At 42.1% G+C, this 13676-nt stretch overlaps 1 protein-coding gene across 1 annotated transcript in view; it reads right to left on the bottom strand.

Moving 5' to 3' along the window:
* Positions 1-13676, bottom strand: part of mysm1 (Myb-like, SWIRM and MPN domains 1) — a 141721-nt gene that overhangs the window by 95243 nt on the left and 32802 nt on the right. The window contains exons 7-9 of the mRNA XM_068037219.1: positions 12497-12595; positions 7349-8181; positions 5223-5353 (exon numbers count right to left, since the gene is read on the bottom strand). Of these exons, the coding sequence (XP_067893320.1) occupies positions 5223-5353; positions 7349-8181; positions 12497-12595 (1063 nt within the window). The remainder of the gene's footprint in view (positions 1-5222; positions 5354-7348; positions 8182-12496; positions 12596-13676) is intronic.

The raw sequence follows: 13676 nt of genomic DNA, 5'->3' as shown, positions 1-13676 counted from the left end.
CTGAGCTGGCTGAGTCCTAAAGGACATAGCTGCTAGTCTGGCTATGTGACAGGTGGTGAAGGAACCAACAAGAAGGAAAAACATACTTGGCCTCGTCCTCTCCAATCTTCCTGCCACAGATGCATCTGTCCATGACAGTATTGGTAGGACTGACCACCGCACAGTCCTTGTGGAGACGCAGTTCTGCCTTCGCATTGAGGATACCCTCCATCGTGCTGTGTGGCACTACCACCGTGCTCAATGGGATAGATTTCGAAAAGATCTAGCAATGCAAAACATACTCGGCCTGCTCCTGGGGTTCCCTGCATCACAGACACTAGACTTCAGCCAATTCAATTCACTCCACGTGATATAAAGAAAGGACAGAAGGCACTGGATACTCAAAGGGCTATGGGCCCCGACAATATTCTGGAAATAGTATTGAAGACCTTTGCTCCAGAACTTGCCATACCCCTAGCCAAGCTGGTCCAGTACAGATACAACACTGGCATCCCCATCAATGTGGGAAAATGCACAGGTATGTCCTGTACACAAAAAGCAAGAAAAGTCCAACCCGGCCAATTACCGTCCCATCAGTCTATTCTCAATCATCAGCAAAGTGATGGAAGGTGTCATCAACAGTGTTTTCAAGAGGCATTTGCTTAGCAATAACCTGCTCAGTGATGTTCAGTTTGGGTTCTGCCAGGGCCACTCATCTCCTGACCTCATTACAACCTTGGTTTAAACATGGACAATAGAGCTGAACTCAAGAGGTGAGGTGAGAGTGACTGCCCTTGACATCAAGGCAGCATTTGACCGAGTATGGCATCAAGGAGCCCTAGCTAAACTGAAGTCAATGGGAATCAGGGGGGAAACTCGCCGCTGATTGGAGTCATACCTAGCACAAAGGAAAATGGTTGTGGTTGTTGGAAGTCAATCATCTCGGCTCCAGGACATCATTGCAGGAGTTCCTCAGGGTAGTGTCCTAGGCCCAACCATCTTCATGTGTTTCATCAATGACCTTCCTTCAGGCAGAAGTGGAGATGCTCGCTGATGATTGCACAATGTTCAGCACCATTCGCGACTCCTCAGATACTAAAACAGTCTGTGCAGAAATGCGGCAAGACCTGGACAATATCCAGGCTTGGGCTGATAAGTGGCAAGTAACATTCATTCCACAGAAGTGCCAGGCAATGACCATCTCCAACAAGAGAGAATCTAACCATCTCCCCTTGACATTCAATGGCATTACTATCGTTGAATCCCCCACTATCAACATCCTAGGGGACCAGAAACTGAACTGGAGTAGCCATATAAATACCATGGCTACATGAGCAGGTCAGAGGCTAGGAATTCTGTGGCGAGTAACTCACCTCCTGACTCCCCAAAGCCTGTCCACCATCTACAAGGTACAAGTCAGGAGTGTGATGGAATACGCTCCACTTGCCTGGATGGGTGCAGCTCCAACAACACTTAAGATACCTGACACCATCCAGGACAAAGCAACCCGCTTGATTCGCACACCATCCACAAACATTCACTCCCTCCACCACTGACGCACAGTGGCAGCAGTGTGTACCATCTACAAGATGCATTGCAGCAATGCACTAAGGCACCTTCCAAACCCGTGACCTCTACCAACTAGAAGGACAAGGGCAGCAAATGCGTGGGAACAACACCTGCAAGTTCCCCTCCAAGTCACACACCATCCTAACTTGGAACTATATAGCCATCCCTTCACTGTCACTGGGTCAAAATTCTGGAACTCCCTTCCTAACAGCACTGTGGGTGCACCTACCTCACATGGACAGCAGCGGTTCAAGAAGGCAGCTCACCACCACCTTCTCAAGGGCAATTAGGGATGGGCAATAAATGCTGGCCCAGCCAGTGACGCCCACATCCCATGAATGAACAAAACAAGTGGGAAAACTTAGGAAATAGGGTACAGTATAGCCAAGATGTCATAGTAGAGGGATTCTGGGAGATTATGTCAAATTTTAAAATGCATACTTGCAGCAACAAAGGACCTCGAGAGGAGACAGTGAAAACAGCTTCGTAAGAACAGTATGTAGATTTGTCTCGTAATGAGATAAGGAACCTCAGAATGTAAAAGCATGAAATACAATAGTCAACACAAAGGGGTAGTACCTACGTAAATTCGAAAGGTTAGCAACAGCTAAAGAATTATCCTTGATTGGTTAAGAAAGGCATCTTTAAACAAATAATTGGGGGAAGGGAGGGTTAATTGGAAAGCAGATAGGTTAAAGATATCTTGTCTGAGTCTGTGTATGACAGAGAATGTCGAACAAGACAGAGAGAGAGACCGACCAAAAAATTTGAGGAACAGAAACTGCAGAAGAAAGAGTCATGCGCTCTGTCGTCCAGTATCTAATATGGGTAGCATCTGTGTTAGACTGTTAATCACTGCCTGGCTTTGTGACTGTGGTTTATCTGAAAAATTAATAAACTTGTCCTTAAATCCGATTCACAAAAAGCTTTTGCTGCCAAGTCTGTTCCTGCATTAAAAAGGGGCAGTAAACCTCCCACTATCTTATCTAATCTTACATGGGACTAAAAGTCAACAAATTCCCTGGACCTGATAGCCTACACCCTAGGGCTTTAAAGGAAGCAGCTACAGAAATAGTGGATGCATTGGTTTTGATCTTGAAGAATTCCACAGATACTAAAACAATCCCCATGGATTGGAAGTTAGCAAATGTAATTCCACATGTGCAAAAGGTGGAAGACAGAAAACAGGGCCAGTTAGCCTCTATCAGTAGTAAAGAAAATACTAGGATCTATTATTTGGGAAGTAACAACAGAACACTTAGAAGATCAGAATATGATTGGGTAGAGTCAACATGGATTTATGGAAGGGAAATCACGTTTGACTAATCTATCAGAGTTTTCTGAGGTTGTAACTTATAAGGTGGATAAAGAGGAACTGGAGAATATTGTGCAATTGGATTTTCAAAAAGCATTTGGTAAGGTGCTGTACATTAAATAAGGGCTCACTGGATTGAGGGGGGGGTAATATATTAGCATGGATTGAGGATTGATTAACCAACAGAAAACAGAGACTAGGATTAAGCGGGTTATTTTTGGGTTGGTTGACTATAATTGGCGGGACACGGCAAGGATCTGTGCAAACTATATCAATGGCTTAGATGGGTGGGGGGGCACCAAGTGCAATGTATCCAAGTTTGGTGATGATACAAATTTAGTTGAGAAAGGAAGCTAAAGGAAAGTAAGGCTGCTAAAAAGGTTTAGACAGGTAAGAACAAGGCAGATGGAATAATATAAGGTGCAAAAATCTGAATGTATCTCCTTTGGTAGGAAAAACAGAAAAGTAGAATATTCTTTAAACTGTGAAATGTTGGTATTCAGAGGGATTTGAGTGTCTTTATACACAAATCACAGAAAGTTAACATGCAGGTACTGCAAGCAATTAGGAAAGTAAATGGTAGGTTGACCTTTACTACAAAGGGATTGGAGTATAAGAGTAAAGAAGTCTTACTGCAATTGTATCGGGCCTTGTTGAGATCACACCTGTATTACTGTGCAGTTTTGGTCTCCTTACCTAAGGAAGACTATACTTGCCTTAGAGCAAGTGCAGCGAAGGTTCACCAGACTGATTCTGGAGATGAGGGGACTGTTCTACAAGGTGAAATTGAGTATATTCCCTAGAGGTTAGAAGAATGAGAGGTGATCTCATTGAAACATGTAAAATTCTTATGGGGCTTGACAGGGTAGATGCTGGGAAGATGTTTCTTCTGGTTGGGTAGTCTAGAACTAAGGGTCACAGTCTCACAATAAGACGAAAGCCATTGAGAACGAAGATGAGGAGAAATTTCTTTATGCAAAAGGTTGTGAACCTTTGAAATTCTCTACCGCAGAGAACTGCGGAAAGTCAGTTGTTGAGTATATTCAAACAAGAACTCAACAGCTTTTTGGATACTGCGGGAATCAAGGGATATGAGGATAGTGCGGGGAGATGTTGCTGAGGTAGATGATCAGCCAGGGTCTTACTGAATGGTAGAACAGGCTGAAAGGGCTGAATGGCCTACTCCTGCTTCTATTTCTCATGTACACTGAATACTCAGTAACACCTGTTAATCTTGTCAGTTAATAACTTTAAAATGAGTCTGATAGCTATCTAATTAGGAACAAGATTGAGGGTTATAAGGATTTATGCAGATAAAACTGGTCAAATGCTGTGTGGTGATTCCTGAGCTGCTGGAATCATGAAGCAAATAGCCGGTGATAAAAGATAACACAGCATGCGAGGAATTGAAATGACTCACGTAACTAATTTAAATTATTAAAGAAAAGTCATGAATTAATAATACAGCGTACAAACTTAGGCAGGCATTTTGGTTTTTGCTTGATTACTTCCAAGTGCAAAGGCAGGGGTTTGCAATTCAATTAACTAATAGCTCCATAGCTGAGTGCTGCCAATTATGGCTTTATATTTGGCAACTCCAGTCTAGCTTACCAGGAAGTGTGAGATCGTCAAAGGAATTCAGCTAACCAGATGCACCATTGCATTGTTTGGCCATGTAAAAAGCAAGCTACCATGTTTCAAGGAACAATTTTATATTGAGGGCTAGTACAGGAGAGGTATCCTTGTTTACTGATATCAAGGAGAAAAGTAATGGTAATGTTTTGGGTGTGACAGTTGGTCATAGCTGAATTGTACAGTTGCAGCATTTTGCATTTTCATTTCAGATATTCAGCATTTGCTGTTTTAAAATTTTTTCTCACTCCATTTGTAATCTCTAAAGTGATACCAATTCCTGACATTGTCACCGTTGCTGCACAGATCAACCCGGTTGCAGGAACATGTCTGAAAAGGAGTTACAGCACCACCCAAAGGAAACAACAAATACAATAGCAAAGACACTCAGACAGAGGATTTTCTGTATCTAAGTAATAGGAGAGGAAAAGTTTAAAAAAGAAATGGAATTAATGTAAGAGAGAACAATATTAAAAAGAGAAACAAATCAGTTGTTCAGACTACCAGGAAAACTCTGACACTTTGAAATCATTTTAACTATTTAAACGACACCAAATGGTTATATGAAGAACATCAAAACTAACTCTCATAATACTCATTTTACGCATGGGATTTTCCTACAGATTAATGCCTATCGCTGTAAAAAAAAACTGGACAGTAAATATATTCCAATTGAGAATTTGAAAAAAGCACTTTATCTTCCAAATAAAACATGCGACAAGCTCACCACAGCCAAAATTTATAGCTCCAATGAGTTCCAGGTATGTGTGTATTCGTCCAATACAATTCACATCTCCACAGTTTTTCAGTCCTGGACGCACTGATGTTTTATTCAGGTATTTGGGTTTAGACTTCTCCCTGCAGGAACAAATCATACGCCATCATACTGCAATTTGTGGCTGTCAGACATTCTAATTGCTGGGACACTCAAGACAGTTTAGAAAAAAAATAAAACCCAGACTTGTCAAATATGATACTTTGCTACAAATTCCACATTATATTTCATACGGAAAAAGATGAACAAGCAAGGGCACATTTAATTTTATTCCAGAAAAACTGGTCTCCAAAATGGAAGTACAAATCTGGTAGCAAAAATAATTGGGGGGTGGGGGACGGAGGAGGGAAAGAAGCATGGCCCAGGTTGCCCCACCTGCTGATTCCTCACAAGATATATACACATACCCAATCTTTGGCAATCTGCTTGGGAAATATTAAACAAACAGAAACTACTTCACTAGAGATAAGAAATTAAAAATAAATCAAGCTGCACTACACAGCATCTGGGCAAAGATCTATTTAAAGAGTGGATTAAATACTATTTGAGTCCATAGTGCATCAAATTACCCTTATAAGGAGAAGGTAGACAGGTAAATACCACCAGTAAAACTGAGTGGCATATACTAAGACTAAATGAATGGATAATCAGCAAAGCGCACTGCAGCATCAGCACAATATTGAGTATCACACAGTGGTAGGAGACATGCGTGCGCTCGCTCACTCTCTTCCCCCTCCACCATATCAAAGTTGACTCTGCTATGAGGTAACACTGAGTAGAGGCCAGGCACATAGGCAAGACAGGGGACGATGATGAAAGAAGATGAAAGCATTACCAAGCCTGGCCTGCTTCAGAACGGGACTAGTAAAGGTTTAGACCAGATTGCATGCAGATGCACAACCCAGGAAACCCCAACTGAGAGAAAAATAAGAGAGGATTCAAAAAAAATTCTCCAATGGGAGTACAGTTCTGCACAGTGCACAATACCAGTTGACAGTATCCTCCTGTGCTCAGAAAAGGAAACTACATGAAATATTTTCTCCCAATTCTTTTCATCGAGTTGATATGCAGGAAATGATTAGGTACCTATCTATGACAATACTTCACCACAAAGTTAACTTTTAAAAATTATTCAAAATATGCATATATGAATATACAAAGAAATCTTGAAAGCACTTCTAATTGAGCTATAAAGTATTATTTAATTAACAGATTTATTGGCCACAAAATTCAGCTCGGCAGTTTAAGCACTACAGGTGTGGCTTTATGAGAACAATGGCACCCACACTGTTACCAACAACTTCCGGTGCAGCCCACGCCAAACGCCATGTTGTTGAACATGTTAGCATGGACACTATATGCGTGCACTGGATGTATGGAGACGAGACAGAGTGTGACGTCCGTCAGCATCTAACAGTGATTCAATGCCTGACCTGCCAATGTGGACTTCACTGCTCTAGTTAACATCCCCTCTTAAACACAAACAGCTAAATACGCATTCAGCAACACAACAGACCCCCACCCCACCCCCTCACACCACCCAATGGCACATTTAAAGGCATCATCATCCAACTTGCTATTTAGTTGCTTGTTATTTTTTACTGGTTCTTGCTGAGTTTGTAGAGGAACTAGCTGCTTGCGGAAATTTATAAACGTTGGCAAAGTCTGCAGGGAATGATGCTGGGTGTGGTGCTAGCCTCGCACCAACTTGAGCCCCTTGCTGAGGTGTGCAGCCACTCAGCAGCAGGTTCAGTGTCAGGCTGGACGTCACAATCATTACAATTAGCAGGTAGCATGAACTTTTGTGTGCTCCATGCTTCACTTTGAACAGGCATAGGATAATTGTGCACCACAATCCCTATACCTGATTTTGGAGGCTGTCCAATTTTGGCCCCCCCACCCCAAGAATCTCAGCTGAATCACTCTGAAATAATTCAAAATCAAATTCTAACTATACTTTTGATTTGGCTGCAGAATCTTCGAAGAGATAGAAAAATAATCATCTTAAAATGTGAATGCTTTATCAGGTATGTTATCAAGCATTTTGTAAATGGGCTTAAAACACTGCCTTTTCTTACCACTGATCCAGGATATAGTTGCGAATCTTCAGAAAACGTTCTGGTGTTTTTGATGATCGCCCTTCAAAGAACTCGGGGATAGCTTGTTTCTCATCTTCTGTAATCATGTTTTTGTCCAATATTACTTCTTGTGCAGGGGGTTTCAGTACCTCCCCTTCTTCGTTATCACAGTTCTCTTCGTCCACTTCCATTTCACAAACTGATTCTGGCAAACTGCATGCACAAATATCATTAGGGATTCTCTCATTTTCCTCTAATTGCTTAAACTCTAGGAAATCTGGTATTTGCACGACTAATCCTTCATTAGTTGTCTCCGTAGTACGTCCATGTTTGCTGTGGCCTTCGAAATATACATTGGCTCTTTTTACCGATCTTTCATTTTCTTGATTATCAATCATGGACTTCACATTATCAGTGTTACTACTAGTTGTGTCATCGGGCTTTGACACTTCCTGTATGTCGCACATCTGTAAACACTTTCGCAATGTCACAGCAGAAGTGGGAGAAATAACCAAAGATTCATCCACTCCAGAAACACCGTAACTATAAGTGGTCACCTCAGGTTCATCTGTCTTTGAATCAGACTGAGTTTCTGTTCCTTTCTGCTCCTGAAGGCCATCATCGTCACTATCTGTTTCATCCATGACATCAACATCTTCATCATCAGACAAATGCTCAATCTTAACAGTATTGACAGTAGGATAAGCTTGATCTCGTGATGATGTAGTGCTGTAGTGCCCGGGTCCTATCAAAAGGTTGGCGCCATTTCCAGACACAAATGTTGTTTTGGCAGTCCAGATACTCGTCTCTTCTACAGGTTTTTCATTTTTTGTCTGTGGAATTTAAAAAAATACAAATTTCATATGAATGACACAAAGTTCTAGTCTCTTACACAGATACTCCCTACTAATGTCCACTTTCTCAACAACTTACACATCACTTGCAACCATAATCTACTAAACTAAGTTTTCTCAAAATCATGGTAACAAATGCAATGCAGTAATTATCAGGTTTCCTTGTATTTTAATCAATGCCAACTCTTTGCCTTGTAGAAATGTCAAGCTCTCACTTTTTGGAAAACATGTGAGATTTGCCTTAGAATCCCTGTAGTTCAGACAAATCTAATCTAATACATCAACTAGACAGGCTAGGACTCCGAAACTAAATGCAAGTCTCGGGAGCACAATGGCCCATAAAGTTTAGCTTACAACGCGATTGCAAGATCCTCAAATACAGTTCTACGAAATTATTTTTTCATTTTGTGCTTTATTCTAGCTTTAACACTAAACTGAGGAATTCATAATGATTCTGAAGGCCACTGTTGGCATTCCCGTAACTCTGATGACTCTGCTTCTCTGCACATCTTTGGGTCTCAATTTATGGCCATATCAACTGTAGGGTATTACCTGGCCTCCACTTGGCAACCTCCACTATGACACATTTGAAATCAAGTGCTTATACTGTGGGAATTATAGCACAGACCTACATCCCATCATTCTGTGGTGCAATGTGTTGCAGTATCCACAAAGGCAGCTACTGATAAGACACTGTTCAAGAAAACGTTAGTGAATAACTCCAATATACAGTTTATGGCCCCGATACTTGACAAGGATGCATTGCGTAGGTTGGGAGGTGCGGAGTTTTAGTCCCCAGCATGCACCTTTTTTTCCCAACAAGTTCCCCACTCAGGAGCTAGGCTTGTTTCCCTTTCGGGCTGGGAACACTCTGGAAGAGGCCACGTGCCATAGTTGCATGTAAGGAATCTACTCCTCGGTTTGTGGGAGCTTGAGGGAGGCAGGGGTCTGGATTTTGTAAGGGGAGGGGGGGGAAATACCATCCCCTCTTCTGGGAGGGGCAGGTTGCCGATCCCCTCTTCCCAGGGGTAGAATTATGTGTGTCAGATCCCCAATCCAGGAGGAGTCTTTGGAAGGAGGTGAGCGGACTCCAATGACAAGGAAGCAGGTAATCTTGCAGATCCGGGGGAGTACTCCTGCTTCTTCTGGCCCAGAATTGGTGCTGTAAAAGCACTTCATTTTTACTGAAGCTGTCCTTGCTTCCCTTCAGCTGCTGGGTTTGCCAACATCCAAGAAACCCAGCCATCCAGGGTTAAACATGCACAGCAGGTTAAATGTAAGGTTCACAGCCCGATCCAATATATTTAAATAGCCAACCCAACTCCTGAAAGCTAGTTGGCTGCCCATCTCCTGTCCCACTTCCATTAAATCTATAAGGTGAGTTTCAAAGATGGGTTGGCTTTGGGTTCGATGTTAAAACTTTTAAATCCCACCTGACCCCAATCCATCTGTTTTGGGGGGTTAAAGTTCCCCCTATATGCTTGGCTTATGCTTCTAGCATTTTTAATGGTATATCTGGGGCTAGTCGCAACTCACGGTGACGCGCTTTGAAGTCGGCGGTTCGCCACGTGCAGTGGCCGCCACTGAGTCCCCGCTCACTTAAAAGGAGGGGGCGGAACGGCCGCCAAAGATGACGTAGAGGGGCAGCCACTCTGTCCCAAGCAACAGTGTCTGGCGCCACTGCGCAGGCACCATTTTTAAAGGACTTCAAGCCGCGCAGAGCAATTTAAATTTTTTAAGGTCTCGTTGGACAAAAATAGTACATAAAATTTAATTGAAACTTTGAATCTCCTTTCACACACCCCCATAAATAAAAAGACCTATCCCCCCTGTAAACCACTTTTTAATATGCCAAACTTTCACCCCCGCCCACAATCTTAGCACCTTTGACCCTCAACCCTTCCCACCATCCCTACAACCAAATACAATATTTCTCCCTTATTCCCCCCATCTCCCACCCTGAAATTTTCACTCCTCCCCCTCCCCACCAGTGTCATGCCTTGGAACTCCAAACAGAGTCCTGAAGGTGTGGGAGTTCCGGCCTATTGGCCGGAATATCGGCGTGGGACGGCCATCGCTACCAGTGGGTAATTATTCTTCCATTTTAATGTAATTTTCATATTAAGATGAAGGCCCCACTGGCCTTGCAACCGCTGGTAACATACGACGGGGCCTTCTCGCCGTTTAAAAGGAGGATAACTTGCTGGAAGTCCCGTAAAATTAATAGCTGATAGGGGACAGGGACATAATACAATTAACATAAGTAAATCATCAGTAACAAGGAAATTAATAGAACTAAAGAGTGAGAAATCCCCAGGACCTGACGGTTTCCATCCGAGGGTGTTAAAGGAAGTAGGGGACCACATTGTAGATGCCCTAACTATAGTCTTTCAGAGTTTCCTAGATTCAGGAGTGGTCCCCCTGGATTGGAAAGTTGCACATGTCACTCCACTTTTTAAGAAAGGTGAGAGGGGGAACCAAGGAAATTACAGACCAGTTAGCCTGACATCTGTGGTGGGCAAGTTGCTGGAGTCTATAATCAAGGATAGGGTGACTGTACACCTAGAAAAAATTCAGTTAATCAGGGACAGCCAGCATGCATTCACGACGGGAAGGTCATGCCTGACAAATCTCACTGAATTTTTTGAAGAGGTGACTAAGATAGTGGACAGGGGAGTGTCCAAGGATGTTATTTATATGGACTTCCAGAAGGCATTTGATAAAGTCCCACATAAGAGACTGTTAACTAAGGTAGAAGCCCATGGAGTTGAGGGCAAATTATTGACATGGTTAGGAAGTTGGTTGAGTGGTAGGCGACAGAGAGTGGGGATAATGGGTAAGTACTCCGATTGGTAGGATGTAACTAGTGGTGTCCCACAGGGATCTGTGTTGGGGCCTCAATTATTCACATTATTCATTAACGACTTGGATGATGGCATAGTAAGTCATATATCTAAATTTGCTGATGATACAAAGTTAGGCGGCATTGTAGACAGTCTAGATGATAGCATAAAATTGCAAAGAGATATTGACAGACTAAGTGTGTCGGCAAAACTGTGGCAGATGGATTTCTATGCAGGCAAGCGTGAGGTTATCCATTTTGGACCAAAAAAGGATAGAGCAGGGTACTTTCTAAATGGGAAGAGGTTAAGTACAGTGGATGTCCAAAGAGACTTGGGGGTTCAGGTGCATAGATCTTTAAAATGCCACGAGCAAGTGCAGAAAATAATCAAAAAGGGTGACGGAATGCTAGCCTTTATATCCAGAGGATTGGAGTATAAAAACACAGAGGTTATGCTGCAGCTGCACAAAACCCTGGTTAGACCCCACTTGGAGTACTGTGAGCCGTTCTGGCCACCACATCTTAGGAAGGACATATTGGCCTTGGAGAGAGTGCAACGTAGGTTTACAATAATGATACCTGGACTACAGGGATTAAATTACGAGGAGCGATTACACAAATTAGGCCTGTTTTTGCTAGAATTTAGAAGGTTCAGGGGTGATCTGATTGAAGTCTTCAAGATATTAACAGGAAAAGACAGGCTAGATAAACTATTTCCACTGGTTGGAGATTCTAAAACTAGGGGGCATAGTCTAAAAATTAGGACCAGACTGTTCAGGAGAGATGTTAGGAAGCACTTCTTCACGCAAAGGGTGGAAGAGGTTTGGAACTCGCTCCCACAAACAGCAGTTGAAGCTAGAACAGTTGTTAATTTTAAATCTGAGATAGATAGATTTTTGTTAAGCAAAGATATTAAGGGATATGGGCCAAAGGCAGGTATATGGAGTTAGGCCGCAGATCAGCCATGATCTCACTGAATGGTGGGACAGGCTCGAGGGGCTGAATGGCCTCCTTCTCTTCCTATCTTCTTATGTTCCTATATTTGAGTTCCAACCAATGTTCCCTTTGAAATTTAGTTGTCCTGCATGGCTCTTTTTTTTTTCCCCAGTGTGTGGCCCCTTTAAATTTTTTTGTGCAGCCGTACATACGCGTTATTTATCAAGAACAAGGCTTGTGTGGTACCTTCTAGGCTGTTGCGTGGCTGCGCACCCGCTCAGGTTAGTGGAAGCAGTTTCCAACAATCCATTGATCAACTGCTATTAGGTGGGAAAAATATGGCCCAATTTAATGCCCACACTCAGTGTCTATACTCATACATGAAGAATAGTCATACATGCGAAGTACCTGAGGGCTGCTGCATTCATGGGATAGTTTCCCAGCAAAACTCAATACCTTTAGGAGAAGAGGATCCAAAACAGAAGTTAAAAAAAAGTTATCTTTGCCCAAGTTCACCTTGCTCTTAAAATATTGTCTGGCGTAACTTTTCACTTGCAGCACTGTCCGTGATTCAATTAGCTTCGCAATCTTTGTCCACCTTCGACCAAATTGTGCCTGAAAGTAAAATGAATTAGGTTTTTATAGTTCATGCTTAATATACCATTGAAAGCACATATAGGTCAGCACACTGTCCTTTCACTCTGGGATGTCGTATCCAGTCAGGACTGATGGAATAAAGGCCTCTCCGTTTCATCTGTAAAGGTATTATTCTGGCCAGACTGAACAGATATTCTCCTGGAAGTGAATTCTCAGTACAAAGATACCTATAATTTGATATGACGAGCACAAACTTGGCAACCTAATTTAATGCCAGTCATGTCAAACTATATAAAGACAGCTAGCTGTATGGGAAACCAAAGAAAAACACACACAAAACACATCTGCGAGGAGAATGGTACGTTCCTGAGGATGGCATTGAACCATATTGTTGTAACAAATTGGAATATACTTTGCTTGATGCTTTCATATTGTGCACGGGCAGTCTAAAAGATTTGGACAGTTAAGAGATTGTGGCCTGTATGAATGCAGGTTGCTTCCCACTATAATGTGGCTTCACTTGCACCTTCGGCTCTTACACAAACCCAGCACTCACCATTTCCATGCTGCCTGCAACTTAAATTAGTTTTTGCTAGGTGTGTGACTTGGCAAATAAAAACACTTAAAATTCATGTTAAAAGAAACCTACAATCAATTTGACCAAAACACATTCCAACTCTTACACTCTCATTTAAGCACAACTCAGATATTTTCAGGATCTAGAAAATTGTTTTGGGGGCAAAGTTGTAGATTTCCTGGCTAACAGTAAAGGTAAAGGTGTGGTCTAAGTAGGCACCAATTTTAGGAAGAGAAATTTACTTTCATCTTTGATGGGTCACTGAATAATCTAATTTTCCATCACTGTTACAAAAGCCTCCAACATTAACAAGAGAAGTTTGTTGTAAAAATATGAAAACTTGGCATTTTGTTATTACTTCAGAAATTGATAAATTGCATTAATGCGATAGAATCATTATTGTTCTCACGCAGACACCGTTAAAAAATCAATTTATAATATGCCAAACTAGACATGATACCAGAAAAAGACAGTCTGCCTGAATAATCAATAAACCTTAAATTTAGCAACGACTGCTCCAAT

This window comes from Heterodontus francisci, chromosome 8 (genome assembly GCF_036365525.1).
Source record: "Heterodontus francisci isolate sHetFra1 chromosome 8, sHetFra1.hap1, whole genome shotgun sequence".
Lineage (NCBI taxonomy): Eukaryota > Metazoa > Chordata > Chondrichthyes > Heterodontiformes > Heterodontidae > Heterodontus > Heterodontus francisci.
Note: the sequence above shows the minus strand (reverse complement) of the source record. Positions and strands in the feature narration are given on the sequence as shown.